The 21184-nt window shown below is 31.9% G+C and overlaps 1 protein-coding gene across 1 annotated transcript in view; it reads left to right on the top strand.

Annotated features, from left to right (window-relative positions):
* The window catches only part of LOC120768796 (acetylcholine receptor subunit alpha-type acr-16), a 143902-nt gene that overhangs the window by 78979 nt on the left and 43739 nt on the right, over window positions 1-21184 (top strand). The window contains exons 3-6 of the mRNA XM_040095552.1: window positions 263-443; window positions 5927-6002; window positions 8080-8274; window positions 10514-10600. Of these exons, the coding sequence (XP_039951486.1) occupies window positions 263-443; window positions 5927-6002; window positions 8080-8274; window positions 10514-10600 (539 nt within the window). The remainder of the gene's footprint in view (window positions 1-262; window positions 444-5926; window positions 6003-8079; window positions 8275-10513; window positions 10601-21184) is intronic.

The raw sequence follows: 21184 nt of genomic DNA, 5'->3' as shown, positions 1-21184 counted from the left end.
AGAGTAAAGTAAAAAATCTAACAAATAAGTAGAGAAAGCAAAGCAAGGATTTAAGCCAAGCAAAGGAAGGCGTTAAGTAAACGTTAATATAAAAAGAAAATTAGACAAAAACTAGCGAGTAGCAGGCTACTAAAAGTAAATACAATAAATGATAAAACGAGTTTCAAAGAAAGTACAAAAGAAAAGCAAAAAAACGCTTACAAATAATTTAAATAGAAAGCGCATTAAATTCTATAAAAACGCTATGATTATAATTATATAGCGCGGATGAGGGATTCGATGGCACGTATCACACCAACATTGTGGTCAAACATAACGGCAGTTGTCTGTACGTGCCCCCTGGTATCTTCAAGAGCACATGCAAGATAGACATCACGTGGTTCCCATTTGATGACCAACACTGCGAAATGAAATTCGGTAGTTGGACTTACGATGGAAATCAGGTAAAGTGTTAATGTACAACACATACATACATAATTGAAAACATAACTGCATATAACATGCATACAGACACCAGCAAACACACACACACACATATATATGATGAGGCAGGACAGGCAGCACGCACACATGCATACATATATTACGCAAGGTAGCAAAGTCAGCAAAAGCTTAACTCACTAAAATAAAAAACAGCAATTAACGCTACTTTGAAAACTCATATGAAAGCGAACATGAAAGCCCATATGTACTTGGGCGAATGCGTTTTTACATCCACTTTTACCATTTTCATTATCATTTATATATTTCTACAAGTATTTATTTTTACTTTTATTGACATACTTGAAAGCTCATATGAAAGTTCACATGGAAGCCCATACCAAGCTCTAACGAAAGCTTTTTCACAACCACGGACTATTTAATTGTATATTTTAAACTTTAATAATTTTATGAAAATCCACATGAAAGCTCATGCGAAAGCTTGAAGGCACCTAAACGAAAGTTTTTTTTTTCAAATCCACGGACAATTTAAATTGTGTTTTTCTTATTTTAACTTTTATCTAAATATTTCGGTTCAGTAAATAATGATAAAGCTTTTCAAAATTGCTATTATGTATTGTTTCATAATTATAAATTTTCTTGCAAGTCATGTTATAGCAGTAATATAAATAAATTAATAATTGAATCAAACAACAAGTCTCTAGAGCTTAATTCATACCATTCCCATTCTAATTCAAACCTATAAAGCTTTTTAAAAAAGCTCGCTATAGAAATATTAAACACCAAGATTTAATTCGTAACAACTGTTAAGAACTGTTAAACTTTAGCATGAAAACTGCAAGCGTCCATAAAGCTGTTATTTTCTTTTCTTAAATAATTTCTAAATAAATTATTTATTTAAAAACTAAGTCAAATATTACTAAAATTTTTTGAATAAAACCTTTAATAATACAATAATATTTATTAAAAAGCTTTTGGAAGCTTTCACTTCATTTTTAAAAGGCTTAGAAGTAAGTTTAAAGCTTTGGTATAACAATTACAAAGCTTTAAAAGGTACCTAAAAGCTTCCGAGCCAGTTGCTTATTTTTTGTTAAATAGGTAAATTTCAAATTTCCTTAGACTATTCGGGTAAAGTTACAGAAATAATTTATAAACAATAAAAATTTTACATAAACTAACTTATTTCAAAAATATTGTCAGCTACAGTATTTAGCATGAAAAAAAAAATATTTTAAAAACCTAATTTAATTTTTCTACTAATATTTGATAGCATCAAACAACAGCTAACACTTCCATGAAAACTCTTTAGAATCAAGTTATACTTGAAGCTTGTACCCAAAAAGGCTGGCTCTGAAAAGCTCCTTAGAAGTAATGTAGTATGCCTACTCATACTTGAAATCTTCTGTCAATAAAGGGGGGCTTTTCCATGAAGAAGTTATCTAGTTTACTCCAGTTTAAGCGAAGATCATTAAAAGCTTTGGTGCACCTGATTGAGTTTCCTCAAATAAAACTGAAAAGTACAGCATTATGCCAATTAAAATAACAAATTTAAAAGCTTTCATAGCATGGTTGGTCCATTAAATATTACCCTTAATTTTTAAATGCCTTAAATTTCGAAACTAATTCACTCCTAAGAAACCTTGAAGAATATCAGTATTAAAATTAGCAACAAATAAGTAATAAAAAAATTATATTTTTATCAAAAAATAATTTTTAAAAAACTTATTGATTATTAAGATTTAAAAAAATAATTTATTTAATATTTATTATTTTGAAAAATGTATAAAAAAATATTTTGAAAGTCTTTCCCCTATCTATCTATACCTATTTAGCATTTGTTAGTTTTAATTTATGACACCGTTTAATTTATACAACCGTTACTCTAACTACTTACTACTATGCGCTACTACCAAAAACTCCTAAAGGCTTTGCAGTCGCTAAACACTCAGTACTCAGTAGCATTTGTACTACGCTTATTTTTACTCTACTACTTTTTCTTAAGGGCCCTCTCTCCAGCTACCATAACCTCAAAACTACAGCATTGATACTTTTAGTAGTAAAACTACACTTTGTCCTACAGTATATATATATTTATAGGTTACCCACTACTTTTTTCGTAACTACACAACTTTTACAGTTATTTATAATTTTTTGTTAAATAAATATACTGCAAACAAACTTGAAACTTGAAAACAGTTCACTGCGTTTTTGTGAATTGCAAAACCAAAACACAAACAAAAACAAAATATATGAAATATTTAGCGTAAAAAATCGGCCAACTGCTTAAAAAACTACAGGGTGTTGACAAAAAACTCTCAAGCCTTTGGGTTTGATAGTTTTCTGTTGACGTCCAACGCACACAACCGAACAAATGTTGAATGAAAGTTAGGCTAATGCTAATTGGAATCATGTGTGAAATACGAATTTTTTCGAAAAGAAATTTCAGAAAACAATGCTTGCATAAAAATCAGTTATGTGCATCGAAAAAATTTCAAATTTCAACTATTTTGCATGGAGAGAAGAAACATATATCAATTTACTAAACCGCGCCCAAATTTTTTGCAACAAAAAAACAAAAAGAAACACAAGTGAAAATTTGGACGTACGTAACAACTCTTAATGAAAGACAAACAAATTTTTTACTGCTCTCCAAAGGTGGAAGACGCGAGAATAAGCCTCAAGGAACTAACAATTAACTTGCGCTCTCGCTCTCTTCCCACATACTTTTCGTTTGCGAGAGCAGTACAAGCGTCTACTGGTATATATGTACGTAAAGCAAAAATGTTAGATTGCTTAACACCGTCCGCCAAACTGCACTAAAAATCACCCTGTACAAACACAAACCATATTTTAAAAGCACATTCTTTATCCTTACATAAATCGAAGGTAGACATTGCAAAATCATAAATAGCTTCGCTCTGCAGACGCACTGGCTGCAACAGTTTTTTGACAGCTGATTTGACAATTGAACGAGAAGTTAATTAAAAGTAAATAAGATTAGAGATGAACTAACAAATTATTGCTATAAAAGTTTTTGTAAATGAAGGAGTTTAAAAATCTTTAAAAAAAATTTAAAACTAGTAAAAAAAAATTTCGAATCGGAAATATTTTCAAACTATAATTGGATAAAAAACAAAAAATAATAATTTCAAAACTATTACTACAAAAATTTAAAAAAAATTTTAAATTCTTAAAAAATATTCGAAACAAAGTAATTCAGAAATCTTAAAACAAATTCAAAACTTTTTTGAAAAAGTTTAATTTTTTTTTCTTTTTCAAAAATTTTCAAAATATAATTGCATAAAAAATAAAATAGTAATTTCAAAACTATTACTGCTAATATTTAAAAAATTTTGAAAGTTCTTAAAAAAAATAAAGCGATTTAAAAGTATTTAAAAAAAGCTAAACTCGTCGTTTTGCTTTAGAAAAATTTTCAAAATATAACTGCTTGGAAAACAAAATTAATTCAAAATACTACTAATTCAAAAATCTTTAAAGGATTTCTGTTTTTTTTTTTTTTAATTTTGGAAATGTTTTCAAAATATAATTGCTTGGAAAACAAAAAACATTAAAATTTCAAACTTATTATTGCAAATATTTAAAAATATTCGAAAATTCTTAAAACATATTTGAAATAAAGTGGTTTACAAATATTTTAAAAAAATTCAAATTTTTTCAAAACTTTTAATTTTTTTGTTTTTGAAAATTTATCAAATAATTGCTTAAAAATCAAAAGAAATAATAATTTGTTATCTATTACTGCTAAGATTTAAAAATTTTGAAAATATTTTAAAAATATTCGAAATAAACTGGTTAAAAAAATCATTCAAAAATTCAAAACTTTTTTAAAAAAATTTACATATTTCTTCTTTTTGAAAATTTTAAATATACAATTGCTTAGAAAACACAGGATAATTTCAAAACTTAAAAGTTTAAAAAAATTTTGAAAATTCATAAAACAAATATCCGAAATAAAGTAAACCATCTCTAAAATATTCAAAATCCGTTTCAACAATTTTATAATTTTTTTGCTTTGGAAAAACTTTCGAAATATAACTGCTTTTATAAAAATGAATTGGTTCAAAAATCTTTAAAAAAGCTTTCAAAACTCATTAAAAAATTCAAAACTCAATAAAAAAATTCTATCTTTTTAAAATGGAAATATTTGCAAAATATAATTGCTTAGAGAAAGAAAAAACTAAATTCAAAACTATTTCAAAAAGTCATTATTTTTCCTAATAAAAATTATCTACAACATTTTTATAGCCTAAATAATTACCTGTCACTTTGTTTTACAAAAAAAAATATTTTCTTTATAAAGAAAACATATTGTTGATATACATATCATAATTATTGCAAATGAAATATAAAAACATTTTCAAAATTTTTCGAAAAAAACAAAATTTCAAGTATTTTCAAAACTTTCAATATATATGTTTTTTATTTTTATATTTTTCCAAATTATATTTGCATCATAATTTCAAAAGTTTTTGAAAAATCTTTAGTTGTGAAATTATGAATTTAAAAATATTTTGAAAGTTGTTCGAAAAAAACCTTTAAAGGAAACATATTATTGATATATTATAATTATTGCAATTGAATTTTAAAAACATTTTGAAAATTTTTCGAAAACAACCCTTAAAGGTTTTAAACAAAATTTAAATTATTTTCAAAACTTTCGAATTTATATATTTTTCCAAATAATATTTGCATCATAATTTCAAAATTTTTTTAAAAATCTTTTGTTGTGAAATTTTGAAATTTAAAAATATTTTGAAAGTTCTTAGAAAAAAAGCCTTTTCAAATTTAAAACAAAATTTAAACTCTTTTCGAAATTTTCGAACAAATTTTTTTTATTCCGAAATTTTTTGCTAAATATAATTGCCTAAAAAAATAATTTCAATATTTTTCGAAAAATCTTTATTTTTCAAATGAAAATTTTCCACAACATCAACTCGTTCACTAAACTGTCAGAGTGCAGTCACTTTTATGCACACTGTTTTATAAAATGTTTCTCCCACACGCCTTCCGCTACCTCTTCCTACACAAGACTAAATATACTTAGCAAAACACGCTTTCAAGCACTCCCAATTTACATAATACATTTCAGTAATATACATACATACCTACATATGTGTCGTTGTCTTCAATGTTGTCTTGGTTCTTTTTTACAATTTCTCTTTGTAAAAATAACCTACTTTGTATTAACAAAAAAAGTGAAAAATATTAATAAACAATTTTTGAATTCTCTCTTTCCCAACTTTGCCTTAACCGGAAATAAACTATAAAAACACTTAATGTCAAAAAAAACACAAACACCAACAACATTTTTAAACCGTCACAAATGCAACCCTGCAACTTTTAACCACATACTAATGCATAAATTTTGTAAATTTTTGTGTTTGCACAAAATTTTGCAAATTTCCGAACAAAATATATTAAAACCGCAACACGAAAAATATATTATATAACAATAAAAAAACAGTTGGATTTGGTTTTGAATTCCGAAGATGGAGGGGATCTTTCCGATTTCATAACAAATGGCGAGTGGTATCTGCTTGGTTAGTAAATTTTACTACAACTTTTTCTGTGTGACTTTTAAATGTTTTTCATTATTTTCTTCAAATGTATTTTTTACTACTTTTGATTGTCGTATTATTTTGAAAGTGGCTGTGTTAATAAAATTTGAGTATAATTAAGAAATTACTTACATTTTTATTTTATAGAAAATAACGAAATTTGTGTATGAAACCAATTTGTAAACCTGGTAGTAATTAGAGGTTGAGAGTAGTGGTAAATTAGTGATTTCGAGTATTTTTAATAAAAATGGAGATTCTAGGATTGTCGAATAATTTTAAAAAATTCGTGAAATAAAATATGAAATATATTAAATTAAAACTAATTAAGAAATTAAAATAAAATTTAAATTAATTAAAGAAAATAAAATAATTAATTGTTTTTGAAATAAAACAATATTTAATTAAATTCAATTAATTAAAAAATAATTTAATTAGGATTTGTTAAGAAAATTAAATAGAAATTTATTAAAGCAAATAGAAAAATTATTAAATTAAAAAAACTAAATAAAAATTTAATTAATTAACATTAATTAAGAAAATTAATTAATACAAATAACAAAAAAAAAATGGGTATTTGCGGGATAAAAAAAATTAAAAAAAATAAATTAATTAAAAGAAAATAAAATAAAAACTTATGTAATTAAAATGAATTAAGAAAAATAAATTTAAAGTAATTAAAGAAAATTGCAAAAGAAAATAATTAAATATTTGTGAAATAACAGAAAAAAAATATTAACTTAAAATTAAACAAAATAAGATTTAAATTAAATAAAATTTAAATTAAATAAAGTAAATTACAAAACAAAGTAATTAAATATAACAAAAAAAAAAAGAAATAAAATCAGCTACATAACCATAAATAGAATGAAATAATGCAAAAAAATTAAAACTCAAATTCAAATAAAATTTAAAACATTTAAAATTAAAGTTTAAGTTTAATTTAATATTAAAATTAGCATTAATATTATAATTAGTATTAAAATTCCAATTAAATTCAAATAAAAACTAAAATGACATTCAAAATCAAAATAAATTTGAAATTATAATTACAATTGAAATGAATATCAAAATTAGAACTGAAATTAAAATTAAAATGATATTAATACAAAATTTAATGCAAAAAAAAATTATTTAATTTAAATTAAAATTTAATTGAATTGAATTAAATCATATAATATTAAATTTAATTTAATATAAAAAACAATATAACTAATTAAAAATTAAATTCCAATTAAAGCAAATGCAAAATTTAAAATTATTAATAAATTCAAATTATAACTAAAATTAATAACAAACTTTAAATTATAATACAAATTTTAATTGATTTAAAATCAAATCAAATTTTAAAATTAATTTAAATGCACAGTTCAATTTAAAAAATATTAAAATTAAAAGTATAATCATAATTAAATTAAAACTAAAATCTCAAATTGATTAAATTAAGATTAAAAGTAAAATTAAATTCAAAATCAAATTCAAATTAAAGTTGAAACTTAAACTAAATTAAAACTAAAATTAAAATTATAGGTAAAATTTAAATTTTGTTTTGAAATATACAATAGTAAATGGTTTTAAATACAATATTTACACTTGAAGACTATAATTCAAGCTCTAGAATCTCCATTTTTGATAAGCCTATAATTGTACATACGTATGTATATGCAAATTTGTATATTATAGAAATTGATTTTGTTGTTTTGGTAGTAATTGCATTTTAAAATTTGAAAAATTCACAAAATTGTCTTTCTTTTTACTTGTATTTATAATTTCTCTGTGTATGCGAATGTTTTACAATTGTTTAGCTCCAATTCACTGCTCACTAATCAAGTACCTTCTCTCTCTCTATTTCTTTCTCTCTGCAATTTGTTGAACAACAAAATTCTACTACCTCTTCTCCCCCGCAAATTTGCAACTTGTGTTCCCCCCAAACCTCAAAAAATTGTATATTGCCAATACATATACATATATATATATATTTATGTATATATTATATCGATAAATAAAAAAAACCGCACAACGTTGCAAAAACATTGGACCAATTGTGGCAAATTGAAAATAGCAATGCCTGGCAAGAAGAATACCATCGTCTACGCGTGCTGCCCGGAACCCTACGTGGACGTCACATTCACGATACAAATCCGACGGCGTACATTATATTATTTTTTCAATTTAATTGTGCCGTGTGTGCTGATATCATCGATGGCTTTATTAGGATTTACACTACCTCCCGATTCGGGCGAAAAATTAACATTAGGTGAGTAACCACACAAAAACCAAATACCATATACTATTGTTTTTTATGTAATTGAAAATCTTTTGAAAAAAAATTTCTGAATTATTTTACACTTTTTATTTACATACGTATATAAATTTTTTCAAGTAACATTTTCAGATGCGCAATTGCCAAGTAGCGGTACAATATAAGTGTAAAATGGTAAATTTTTTTAAAGATTTTTCAAAGAAATTTCGCAAAAAAGTGAGGTTATAATCGAGAGCGATTTTTTTATGCCAGCTCAGCTCCAAATACCAGCCTAATCTGCGGTAGCGAAATGAGGAAATGCTGGATTATAAATAACTAAAAATAGCATTTTAAATTATAGAAAACTTTAAAAATTTGTTTGAAAAAAAAACTAAAATTAAAAAAACAATGTGCATGACATTAATTATTTTCTAATATTGGTTAAAGCTGCGGCCAGATTTGCTAATTCGACGCGACATACGATTTTTTTAAAGAGTTCAAACTCTTCTTTTCTTAGTTTAGAGAGCTTAAACTCCACTTTTTACTTTGTTAAATCTCCAAAACGAACTCTCGTCAAATATAGCTATAGTCTTGTCATAGCCTTAGAACATATGACCACTCAAAATTTGTATCCGTAACTAAGAGCTCTTTCGTTGTTCGGGGATATGTTAAGATCAAAGCTCCCATTTGATTACACGTATAGACTCACACTCTTTAAGGATCATTAAGAATTCAGTTAGAGACCCTTCTAATGATACGAACTCGGTTATCTGATACTGGTACTCACCGAATTGTATACCCTTCCTACATTTGTGTTTCCAAAATTGTAGCCTTTCCTTTCTAGTTTTCTAGAATCATTAAGAATACCTCTTCTTTTGGAACTCTTCAACCAGTCAAAATCAGCAGAAAATGTTTTCTATAGACAACCAACATTTGAAGCAACGACTTTTCATTCTTTACACTTTCCAGACGTGTTTGTTAATCTCTATAAGCCCAAGTTTTATTTGAAATCTTTGCAACTCTGCCACAGCAAACTCTTCTGCATCTAAAAATCTGTCTGTATCTTGCTGAGTTGTAAAGATTGATGATGTGGTCTCTCACTGCATAAAACTTACTAGTATATAAACACCCAGCAGCAAAGAGCTCCGCATTTAAAATGTTTGACTTCTGGAAGTTTTTATAAGGGAATATTGAATCGAAAAGTCTCATTTTCTAAAAAAATAAGCTTCCGAAGCGAAGCCGAAACTTTTGATACTTGTTGACTAGATTCGGTTTGGCTTATCGCAAAATGGGTTATCCAAATTCACTACAGACAGATGGCTGGAACTTGTTATGATGAGACATATGCATTCCAGAATTGTGTTGAACTAGTCATATCAAAGTACAGAACAAAGGCTCCACATAGTAACTTTACCCAGATTCAAAGGCATCTTCTTAAAGCGTTACACTTCTCCGCTTCTATAACATAGAGCTGGAAATGTTACGCTCAACTTTCTCTTAGCGATGCTCTCTCGAACAAAACTGATTTATGGCTACCGCTTTTGGTGAAGATAAATTATAGAGTGGTCTTTATCTCTCTCTTTAGCAAAAGATGTGACTGGGTGATGTAAAAACAGTAAGTATAGCTTTAGAAACTCTATATAATCTGATCTGCCAATAGAAGGTCACACCTTTAAACATTTTTCACTATATCCCACCTTGGAACATCTATATAATCTTGACCTGCAAATAGTAGTTCCCATCTTTTGAACCACTGCAATATAAACAGTGTCGAAATTTCTGCCCAGCTTTAAACCATAATAATAAACAGTTACTAATTAAACTCAGCAAACTAGTTAAAAAATAACAATAAGAAACAATAAATGATAAAAAGAATATTAAAATATGTTTAAAAAATATTAAATAAAAACTAAACAACCTCAAATCCCGAATATTTTTGAAACTCCCCAAAATGCCAACTGTCACATGACACCGGATGTGTCTATCTACACTACATATTTGCAAGCTGAACAGGATAACCTGCTTACAGCAGCACCAAACAGCCAACGCTTTATGCAACTTTACATAGCAACCGTTAATTTGTGATTTAATTTCTTTACCAATAGTGATTTCCTTTTTGCTTTTAGGTCGACAAAACCAGCATTGATTTTACAACTCGTATGCCAATATATATTTTCCATGTTCATTTCTGCGAGTGCATTTTTATTGAAGCATTGTTTTTATTGTTTTCTTTTTTTATTGTCTCTGTTTGCAGGCGTAACTATACTTCTATCCTTAACAGTATTTCTAAATCTTGTTGCTGAATCCATGCCGACAACGTCGGACGCTGTCCCCCTTATAGGTACACTGCAAATAAAAAAAACAAAAAAATTAAAGAAGAAATTTAGACGCAAAATCACAATTAGAATGCTATGAACTAAGAATCAAAACAAAACTTAGTTGCCTTAGATTTATGAAAAATCATAATTACTAACATACAGTAAAAGAAGTCATACATATCATAACATAGAATTTGTACTTACGCTAAAGCACAACAACTAGCCACACACACACATACATACTTAAACATTGTATTAGCTGAGTATATGCAAACTTCAGGAATGAAACTTATGTCTAGTATTCTGCATTTGGTTTTTTCCAGTGGTATTTTAATTTCTTTTTACTTTTTCATTTTTTTTAGCGTTTATTTTCCTTTCTCTTATGGTATGTACTCTTGGTGTAAATTCTCATTAAAATAACTCAGAAAAGCATAACAAAGTGGATATAATATCAATTATTATTAAACAAGCTCTCATTTGATTACACGTATAGACTCACACTCTAATATATAGCTTTTACATATATATAAAGGGTTGTCAAAACAGTCTTGCGGTATTTTTATTGAATTTTTTTTTTATTGAAATTGAAATGAATATTTGATGACTCATGCCCAGCTCTTGACCGATGCTACGGCTGCTACTATGCCGGTCTCTTTCGACCAATTCAGCGATTTTATCGCAATTTTCGACGACAGGCCTTCCGGGCGCATTTTCGACCACCTCTACACCAGAACGAAAACGTTGAAACCATTGTTGTGCGGTGGAAATGGAAACTGTATCGGGTCCATAAACTGCACAAATTTTATTGGCGGCTTGAGATGCATTTTTGCCTCTCTCGTAGTAGTACTGTAAAATATGCCGTATTTTCTCTTTATTTTGCTCCATGTTTGCGACGCTATAACTCACGAACGACTTAAAAGAAACGACAATCAATCAAACACGTGTTAGCGCGTGAAATGAGCTTTCCAAAAAGGTATAGCATGACCCGAATAAAACTAAAACTACGCGCTTTCAGCGCCAACTAGCGAAAATACCGCAAGACTTTTTTGACAACCTATTATTATTTCTGAAACTAAAACAAGGAACGTTGAAGGGAATCTGATTGAAATCGCCATACCACATCGTTAAAGTGCTTTTGTACCAAGGTACTCACGAAAAACGCGACGATAGATATGTTAGTAGATTGATGCCACTTGATGCACAGAAAACAGGGCAGCCTTGTCACCGACCAAAACCGAGGGCATATGCTAAAGTCGGTTCTAAATGATTAAGGTGTCTAGAGCCAATTGGTAGAAACTGTTTGCGGTGGAGGTGAGTCTGTTGGCGGTTCCATTTGCAGGTTTTCCGTTGTTAGGCTACTTTTTTCAAAACATGGGAACTCGTATGGCACCCATATATCAAGCTTGTTTTGGTATTCAGCCTTATTTAAATGATTGCAAACGGTGAGTGAGCACCATTTAATAATCCGATATATGTGATGAAACGTTTAGACTTTTCATAGATCTTTTCTAGTTGGCGAATTTTAATTGGAGCATTGGTAGAGTTGGAAGATATCCAGTTTTGCAAAGATAGTTTCAAAGTTTCTAGAATTTTTACGTTTTACGTCAGGTTAAAAGTCGGTGCGAAGAGGTAAACCTCCAATACAACTATCGCAACGAACATATAACCATACTTACCGACAGTCAAGCGGCACTTAAAGTAATATCTGCCTACGAGATCAAATCGCTACTAATGCAGGAGTGTAGAGGACGGCTAAACTGTATATCGGAATGTAACCAAGTGCACGTTATCTGGGTGCTCGGTTACAAAGGTATAGCCGGAAATGAACTGGCAGATGAGCTCGCCCGCTCCGCAACATCCACTATCATGGTAAGACCTGAACCCTTTATAGTGGAGGGTCCTCATACCATAAAAGAGCTGCTCCGCAAGGAAGAAGGAGTAGGTAGAGAGAGGTATTGGCAACATGCGTCATGCCAAGTTGATAATATGTGGTTACAACCTCAGCAGATTTAAATATGTAATCAACCTGCCTAAGGACAAACTCAGGCTACTTGTAGTATTTTACACTTGCCGCTGTAAGCTTAAGAAGCCCCTATATAACATTCAACTAGCTTCTTATGCAAATTGCCTGTTCTGAAAGAAGGAGCTTGAAACTCCAGAACAAGTGCTAATTGACTGCCATGTTGACAAAAAGGAATCACATCACCTCACTTGCACTTAGCAGTATATTGGAATTTATCAATATGTTGTGACTTAGGAGAGAGCCTCATCTATGTATCTTATCTTATTAGAGGTAAGGGCATTTTGATGAACCTTCTACTGTGAATCATTACTTTAGTACATTGTTATTGCTCTTACAATGCTCTAGTACACATGTACATATAGAATTTGGGATGAAGGTGTCTCTACAGGCATACATTCTCAGCCTTTCCTGATCTTTTACGATTTACCCCGGAGCAGACGGACCTTACGATTGCAGATTTGCTAATATCTGGCCAGCTTGCCGAGTTCGCCTGAGCCCAAGCATTCCAGTAGTAAACCACCCGGAACCAGTAGAGCTCCGTTTCCGTTCTACCGTTAGGGAGACAGAAGTGCCTGACTTAGCAACCTCCTCAGCCACGCAGTTTCCTGCCATTCAGGCACCCAAACCAGTGTAATCATGAAGTAACTCGATACCAGAGATAAGGTGTTAAGTCATCACTTCACCAATCTCAAGGGTGCGGTCAGATAGCTCAAGACTAGTATAGCTGGCCTACTGTCAAAGTGGATAGTCGACTCTGTAAAAAAGGTTGGGCTATTCCCAAACTTTAAGAGCGCTCAGCAGATGCAAATTTAGTCACAGTGTCGAGTTAAGAGCTGAGACTGAGAGCAATTTTCAAGCAAGAGAAAACCGTAATATAAAACAGTTATCTAAGAAATTTAGTACTGCGATTAAACGGAATCGAACTATCACACATAAAACTGACAACATTTAAAACGAGGAATGATTTAAGTATTTAGCATCAAAGTTATCAAACTTGTTCTTCTTCTTTATTGGCGCAGACATCAATTTGATTTTCCAAGTGTAGCCAGGTCCTTCTAAACCTAGTCTTTCCAACGAAGTGGAGGTCTTCCTCTTACTCTGCTTGCCCCGGCAGGTACTGCGTCGAATACTCTGAGAGCTGGAGTGTTTTCATCCATTCGGACAACATGACCTAGTCAGCGTGGCCGATGTCTCTTAATTAACTGAAGTATGTCAATGGCGTCATATATCTCGTAGAGGTCGTCGTTCCACAGACTCCCGTATTCGACGTTGCCAATGCGCAAAGGACCATAAATCTTCCGCTGAATTTTTCTCAAGAAAACTCGTAACGCCAACTCACCATGCCTCCGCACCATATAGAAAGAAGAGAGATGATGAGTGACTTGTAGAGTTTGGTCTTTGTTCATCGAGAAAGGAGTTTACTTTTCAATTGCCTACTCACTCCGAAATAAGACATGTTGGCAAAGGTTGTTCTACGTTGGATTTCGTTGTTGGTGTTAATGCTGGTTCCAAGATAGACGAAACTATTTACGAATTCCAAGTTATGACTGTTAACAGTGACAATGGATGACCTAGTCGTGAGTACGATGACTGTTGTTTTGATGATAGGAGGTATTTCGTCTTGGCCTCGTTCACTACCAGACCCATTTGCTTTGCTTCGTTATCCAGTCTGGAGAAAGCAGACCTCACGGCGCAGATATTGAGGCCGGTGATATCAATATCATCAGCATACGCCAGCAGCTGTACACGTTTATAGAAGATTGTACCTGCTCGATTAAGTACTGCAGATTGAAAAAGTCGCACGATAGTAAGGATCTTCCCGATCCTGACGGAGCTTTTGGTATTGCTCAACGTCACTTTACAACGTCAACGTCACTTTACACAGCAGAGCACCCCTAAATTCCAATCGTCGGACATGCTTTCGTCCGATAATATTCTACGAAGAAGCTGATTCATGCTCCTTATCAGCTCTTGCTACCATATTTCAATAGCTCGACCCCCGCGCCTTTGTTGTTCTTCAGACGGGTAAATGCTATTCGAGCATCTTTGTGGTCGGGCAATAGAACGTCCGCTCCATTGTTATTAATTGGGAAATCGGGTTCACCATCTCTTGATGTTATGCTTTCACTGCCATTCAGCAGGTTCGAAAAGTGTTCCCTCCATAATTTTAGTATGCTATGGCCATCAGACACTAGATCACGTCTGGGGGTTCTACAAGAGTATGCTCCGTTCTTGAAATTTTCTGTTAGTCGTCGCATCTTTTCGCAGAATTTTCGAACATTACCGCTGTCGGCCTGCTTGTCGTGCTCTATCCCATCCCGCACGTGTTGTGGTTGATCGTAACGTTGCGAAGTAAGCAGTCTGTTTTCTCTCCGCTGCGACACGGCACTCCTCATCGTACGAGCTGTTCTTACGTTTTTTTCAGAAAACCAATGGTTTCGGATGCAGCTGTACGTAAGGAGCTTGAAATGCCGTCTCACAGTTCCCTTATACCGAGTTGTTGACGAGTGCCATCAGAGAGCAGGAGTGCAAGTTGAGTAGAAAACCGTTTGGCTGTCTATTGTGATGCAGCTTCTCGACATCGAATCTTCATTGTGTTTGTTGACATGCGTATCTTCGCTGCTACAAGATAATGGTCGGAGTAAGGTCAGATATGTAGCTTGATGCATTTTCCTATCCTGGAATCTTGTACCACGGGTAACAATATTTTGAGCACGTCGAAGTTGAGCAGCCTCAACTCAGTTTGGGGTGATACATAATCGCATTACAACACTCAAAAACTGACAAAATTAAAAGCAAGGAATGATTTAAGTATTTAGTTTGAAAGGTATCAGACTATTCATCCGAAAATCATGTTCTCTCCCCAAGAATATTATTGTATATTATTGCATATGGCTGAATAATAAATTTTTTTTAAGATTGTGAGTAATTTCGTTGCTGATAATTACTTAATTAAAAATCATAAATGTAATAAAAGAAATTTTGTTATTAATATATATCCATTAATAATGATTGGTATTATTATCACCACATCATCACTAAACTAATCACCAAATACACTAATATCGAGTAATCCATACAGCATTCCGGGAAGCTACCACTTCAGCACTCAAACTCACACACACATTAAAAGACCACAGCAACAACAGCACCTCACCTCAGCTATCAATTTTCAGCTATTTCTATATCTATGTCTTTCATTTATTGTCTGTCTGTCTTTTACGAGTATTTTTTTTTTTTTGGTTTGTGTTCCTTTACAAACACAGTTATGTGTCAATTTTTCTAAATATTTATTTGTACGTTTTCTGTCGTTACACGAACTTACTTTTACACTTCGTGTAAAGCAAGATGTCATCAGCACCACCAAACACTTCCTGACCAAGAGAGATGTGCAATTACAAACTAAAGCAAAAACAACAACAACAATCCCACTTATATATAACAGAAGTGTTAGCAAACGAAATTCCAATACACCAAAAATAAAAACAAAAACACAACCGAAGAAACGCCAAAGTGCATATTTAGCAGGAATTTACTCGTAGCTTTCATTTATGTTTTATTCATTTGTTCCTATTTGTTCATTTCTGTCCTTTTTTGTATCCTTTTGCTCAATGAAGTGTTTTACGATTAACGCCACGACACTTTTTATTGCATTTTGATTTGATATTGTGATTAGTATGACAGATGATTCCCTTTTATTGCTGATGATGAATGAGTGTATGAAAGTAATGAATAATGAAGATGATGATGCAGAAGAAGAAAAAGATTTAGACTGCTTGAATTTGTTGTATTTCTTTCATTGTTTTAGTTGCTAGTGACAATTAGCGAATCTCCGTTTAAAGTTGATTTATTAATATTGACATTTTAAGTGGTCCATTTGTTTATTATTTGTAAATATTAGAGTCAAAATGTGATTTATGTGACAACGCTTAACTAATTTCATAAATTGGTTGTTTGATTTCACTAACCAAATAAAGATACCTAGATTGATTAAGCAGAAACCCATATAAACTCGCTAAACTCTTAAACTCTAATAGATTTTAGAATTTCTTGCCGAATCATCTCAAAGGAGTTCAGGAAAGAAACAGCTGCGGCAAAATTTTACCAATAAAAGAAACAGGGTTTTCAGTTTAAGACTGTAAAAGTAGTAGTAAGATTATCAACCACATTTGATATAACTTCTAGCTCTATACAAAATATAGGCGCATATCAGTACAACCAGAGCCTGATTATACCAAGGAAGCTCGCTCTCATACGCCGAAGCCTTCATAATCAAAGATATATGAAGAATTCTCCTCTCTCACACATTATTTCCAAAAGAGAGAGTGATAGATCCAAGTTCAATGAGAAAACAAAGCACATTTGAGGCTATCGGCGCAAAAGTGGAGTAAACCCAGACTGCTACGATAATTAAATATACAAATTTGTTGCTATAAAGAGTAATCCATTTGGAGGTTTACTATTTAAAAAAAACACAGAAACTTCAAATTTAGTAGCGAATGTTTATTTTCATTCGAAAGAACATTCTTTGATATTTATTTTTTGAAGATTATCTCTTTCAAATGTTGGCCACAACTACGTCTCAGATGGGCCTTCCGTTGTATTCAATTTTCGTTGACTCTTTCGAGCATTTCGCGTGGTAACTGGCGATTTACACGCGTGATGTTTTGCTCTAAGGCCAGAATCGAAGAGGGATTGTCCCCATAGACTTTCGATTTTACATATTCCAATAGAAAAAAGTCTAACGGTGTGATATCACACGGTCTTGGTGGCCAATCGACCAGCCCAAAACGTGAAATTATCTGCTCACCGAAGTTGTTATCTCAATAAATCCATTGATTGATTGCTGAAACCAAATGTCGCTGATATCACGAGCTTTCAGTTCAGGCATCTAATAGACGGTTATCTTGAAATATGTACCAATGATTCCACCCCCCCACAAACCACACCAAACCGTTTTTTTTAGGAGGAAATCTCTACAAGTTTACCTTCGTCCCATATGCCGCAATTTGCTTATTCACATACCCATTGAGACAGAAATGGGCCTCATCGCTGAACAAAACTTGGCTCGAAAACGTCGGATCTTCTTGGAATCTTTCGAGAGCCCAAACAACGAATTCAATTCTTGCACATATAATATTATCCCACAATGAATGCTGGGTTTCAAGATGGGTGATGTTGTTGCAAATAGTAGGCTCAGTAGGCCGATTATGTTGATCAAAAGTTGAACAAACTGTGTACAGAACGTGAATTTTCGTAATAAAGTTGAACGATTTGTAAACATTGTTCAGGCGTAAGTCTTTGCATGATGAACGACCAAACAATACTGATCAAAAGCAACATGACTATAGAAAAAAGTACCTCTACTTGGATCACCTGTTACATATGTACATAGATATAACATACATCGGCTTTCAATCGAAATTATTTACTTTTTTCAGGGCAGATCTTATCGAGATTCCAGAATCCTTGCATCGTCCATGTTTTCGCATCATTCACCAGAATGGATATTATGAGTGACATACGAGTACGTTCAAATTGTTAGTTTGGTTTTGCGAAAGGGGGCTCTACTTTTCAATTGCCTACTGAGCCTATAATGGCACATGTTAGAATGAATCTCCGATTGGCTTTGTGGTTGATGTTATTGTTGTTATTTATGCTGAATCCTAGATAAACGAAATCTCCGGCCAGCTCGATGTCATAACTGACATGGTCTCCCAATCATAGCGATACTCTTTTTTGGTATCTAGAGGTACTTCGCCTTGTCTTCGTTCACCACCAGACCCTTCCGCTTCGCTTATTTCCTTAAGCTTAAGATTGCTGCACACACGACTCTGCTGTTACGGCCGACCATGTCGATATCGTTGGAATAGGACCACAACTGGTGACTCGCGAAAAAGACAAAACGAGTACGGTTAAGGTCTGCAGAGGGATTTATCATCACAGGCATCAGATTTTAATTCTTGGAAGCACTCGGTTATGAGTCGCCTTGTAGCAAAGCTCATCGTATCAAACGTTTCGGACAAGTTCTTATGAGTTATGTAGATATTCTAATTTCAAACTTTACGGCAGAGAGGCGATGGCTTCATATGTTATTGAAAGCCGCTTTGAAATTGACAAGAAGTTGGTGCGTGTCGTTCTGTTTTCCTTGGTCTTTTGCAGGAGTTTTTGTATCATGACTATCTAGGTTGGTCAGTCGTGTTAGTTGAATGGTGGTACAACCACATTGCCGCCAAATACTATGGGTTCGAGCTCTACTTCCCTGCTATCAACAGTTTAAGAAATGTTCTCTCCATAATCTTAGTATGTTATGAGGCAGATCTTCCGATAGAAATCTCAGGCCACGTGCCTGTCGGTCTCAAAAATAAAATTACGAACTTTAATCCTAATTATCGGTAAGGCGTTTGAATATTTCGTGAATAGCTGTTTTCAATTGAATGTACATAGTTCTAATATTTATAAAATATTAAATTTTTTTTCTTTACTGGCGTAGACACCGCTTACGCGTAGCCGAGTTTATAACAGCGCGCTAGTCATTTCTTGTTTTCCCTTTTTAGCACGAATTCGAAATACCAAGCGCAGCCAGGTCCTTCTCCAACGGAGTGGAGGTCTGCCTCTTCCTCTGCTTCCGTCGGCGGGTACTGAATCATAAATCTTTCAGAAGTGTTCTCTTCCATCCGGATAGCATGACCTGGCCTGCGTACAGCAGCTATGACAATCTCCTTGTATATCTCGCCCAGCTCAGCGTTCCAATGACTGCGGTATTCGCCGTTGCCAATGCGCAAAGGACCATAAATCCTCCGCAGAATCTTTATCTCGAAAACTTGTAACGTCGACCCATCAAATGGGATATTTTGTCTTGCTCTCGTTCACTACCAGACCCATTTGCTGTGTTCCCTTAACCAGTCTGGAGAAAACAGTACTAATGGCGCGGTCGTGATATCGATGCCGTGCGCCAGCAGCTGTACAGTCTTATAGAAGATTGTACCTTCTCTATTCAGCTCTGCAGCTCAAATAATTTTCTTCACGAGTAGATTGATTTAATATTTTATAACTTATTGTTAAACTTTAAATAAAAGCAGATCCAATAAATAAAGAAATATTGAAAAAAGGGGTAGATTGAAGAAGTCACACGATAGGCAGTCACTTCGTCTGAAACCTCGTTTGGTACATATTTTTTTATTTAGTTAATAAACACAGGACGAAAATTTTAAAACAAAATCAGCAGAATATTTTCGGATTATTTTTAATCTTGAAAAATTCTTTAAAAAAAGAAAAATCACAAATTGACCACTAAAATTGTTCCAAAATTTACATCTTTGCTATTTTTTCTTAATTTTTATTTTTATTTTATCATTTTCGTACCACCTTATACATATAGTAGAGAATGTAAATACATAGCTTACTTTAATTTAACTCATTCTTTATTTAATATTTTATTTTTTAATAATATTACAAATAGGTGCATATTCAGTTGCAAAGTGCATTGCTAGAATGCGCTCAAAAGTAATCCTTTGTCACAACATAACCCCAGTAAAAACCGAAAAATAGCAAATTGTAAATATTTTTTAAAAGCAAAATAAACAGAATCCAACCAAAAAACCTTTATTTCGCTACCAGCCTTCAATCACTCAAATTATGCAAAACAAAAAATCAAAATGAAACAGTAACATCTAGTTTATAAAATACAACAACAACGTAAAATATTTAACAAAAAACAACAACAAACGAATTACAAAAACAACATATCAGCGAACAATGAAAAATTTGTCAGCAAAAACAAACTTTCACCGTTAGCTTGCAACTTGTAAATAAATGCCTTTGACATGCCGAAGCTAACTAGTACTTACAACAAAAATAATCGTACATATACAGATATCGAGTTCATTCTGTAAATCTTGCGCTTTCATCCGTCTCAAATCTCATGAGATCAAGTAAAAGAGAAGTTAACGCGTTTGTATATATAAACATACTCGTATCGACATTTACATTTACTATATATAATCTAACGAAAATGCTTATTTTTACTCGTGAATGGTATTTTTACAAAATCAAAATATATTCACATAACGTTTTTAGCTGAAAGTCCGTGCGATCTTATATATTATATAAAGTTGTGTGTCATTTGATACTTGGTAATGATTGAGGAAGGTAACGGCGGTGAAAATATTCAGAGACAATGAAATTTTCTCCAAAAAAAAGTGTACACCTTGAAATAAACAACAAAAACTCAATATTTTTAAGTAAATATGATAATAAAAACAAAGCAATAACATGAGCGAGATCTGTAAATGAGTAAACAGTACATAGCATATATCTTCATATACGACATGTACAAGTATAACCTAAAAAAATTGAATACTTTTTTTAATGTGTTGAACTCATTTTCGGATCACGCTCATGATTTTTAAAAGATATACCCACATTTCTTACCAAAACATACGCACATTAAACGCCATTACTCATCGTCGTTTCGCATTTTTGAAGAAAACTTAACCTCAAAATATGTTCGTATTGAGAAAAAGCTGCGTTGGTAGGTATGAAGGCTTACAAGTGCTCTTCTCCTTTACTGATATAAAATTAT

Source organism: Bactrocera tryoni, chromosome 2 (assembly GCF_016617805.1).
Source record: "Bactrocera tryoni isolate S06 chromosome 2, CSIRO_BtryS06_freeze2, whole genome shotgun sequence".
NCBI classification, from domain to species: domain Eukaryota; kingdom Metazoa; phylum Arthropoda; class Insecta; order Diptera; family Tephritidae; genus Bactrocera; species Bactrocera tryoni.
The sequence above is the reverse complement of the archived record's forward strand: the minus strand, read 5'-3'. Positions and strand labels throughout refer to the sequence as shown.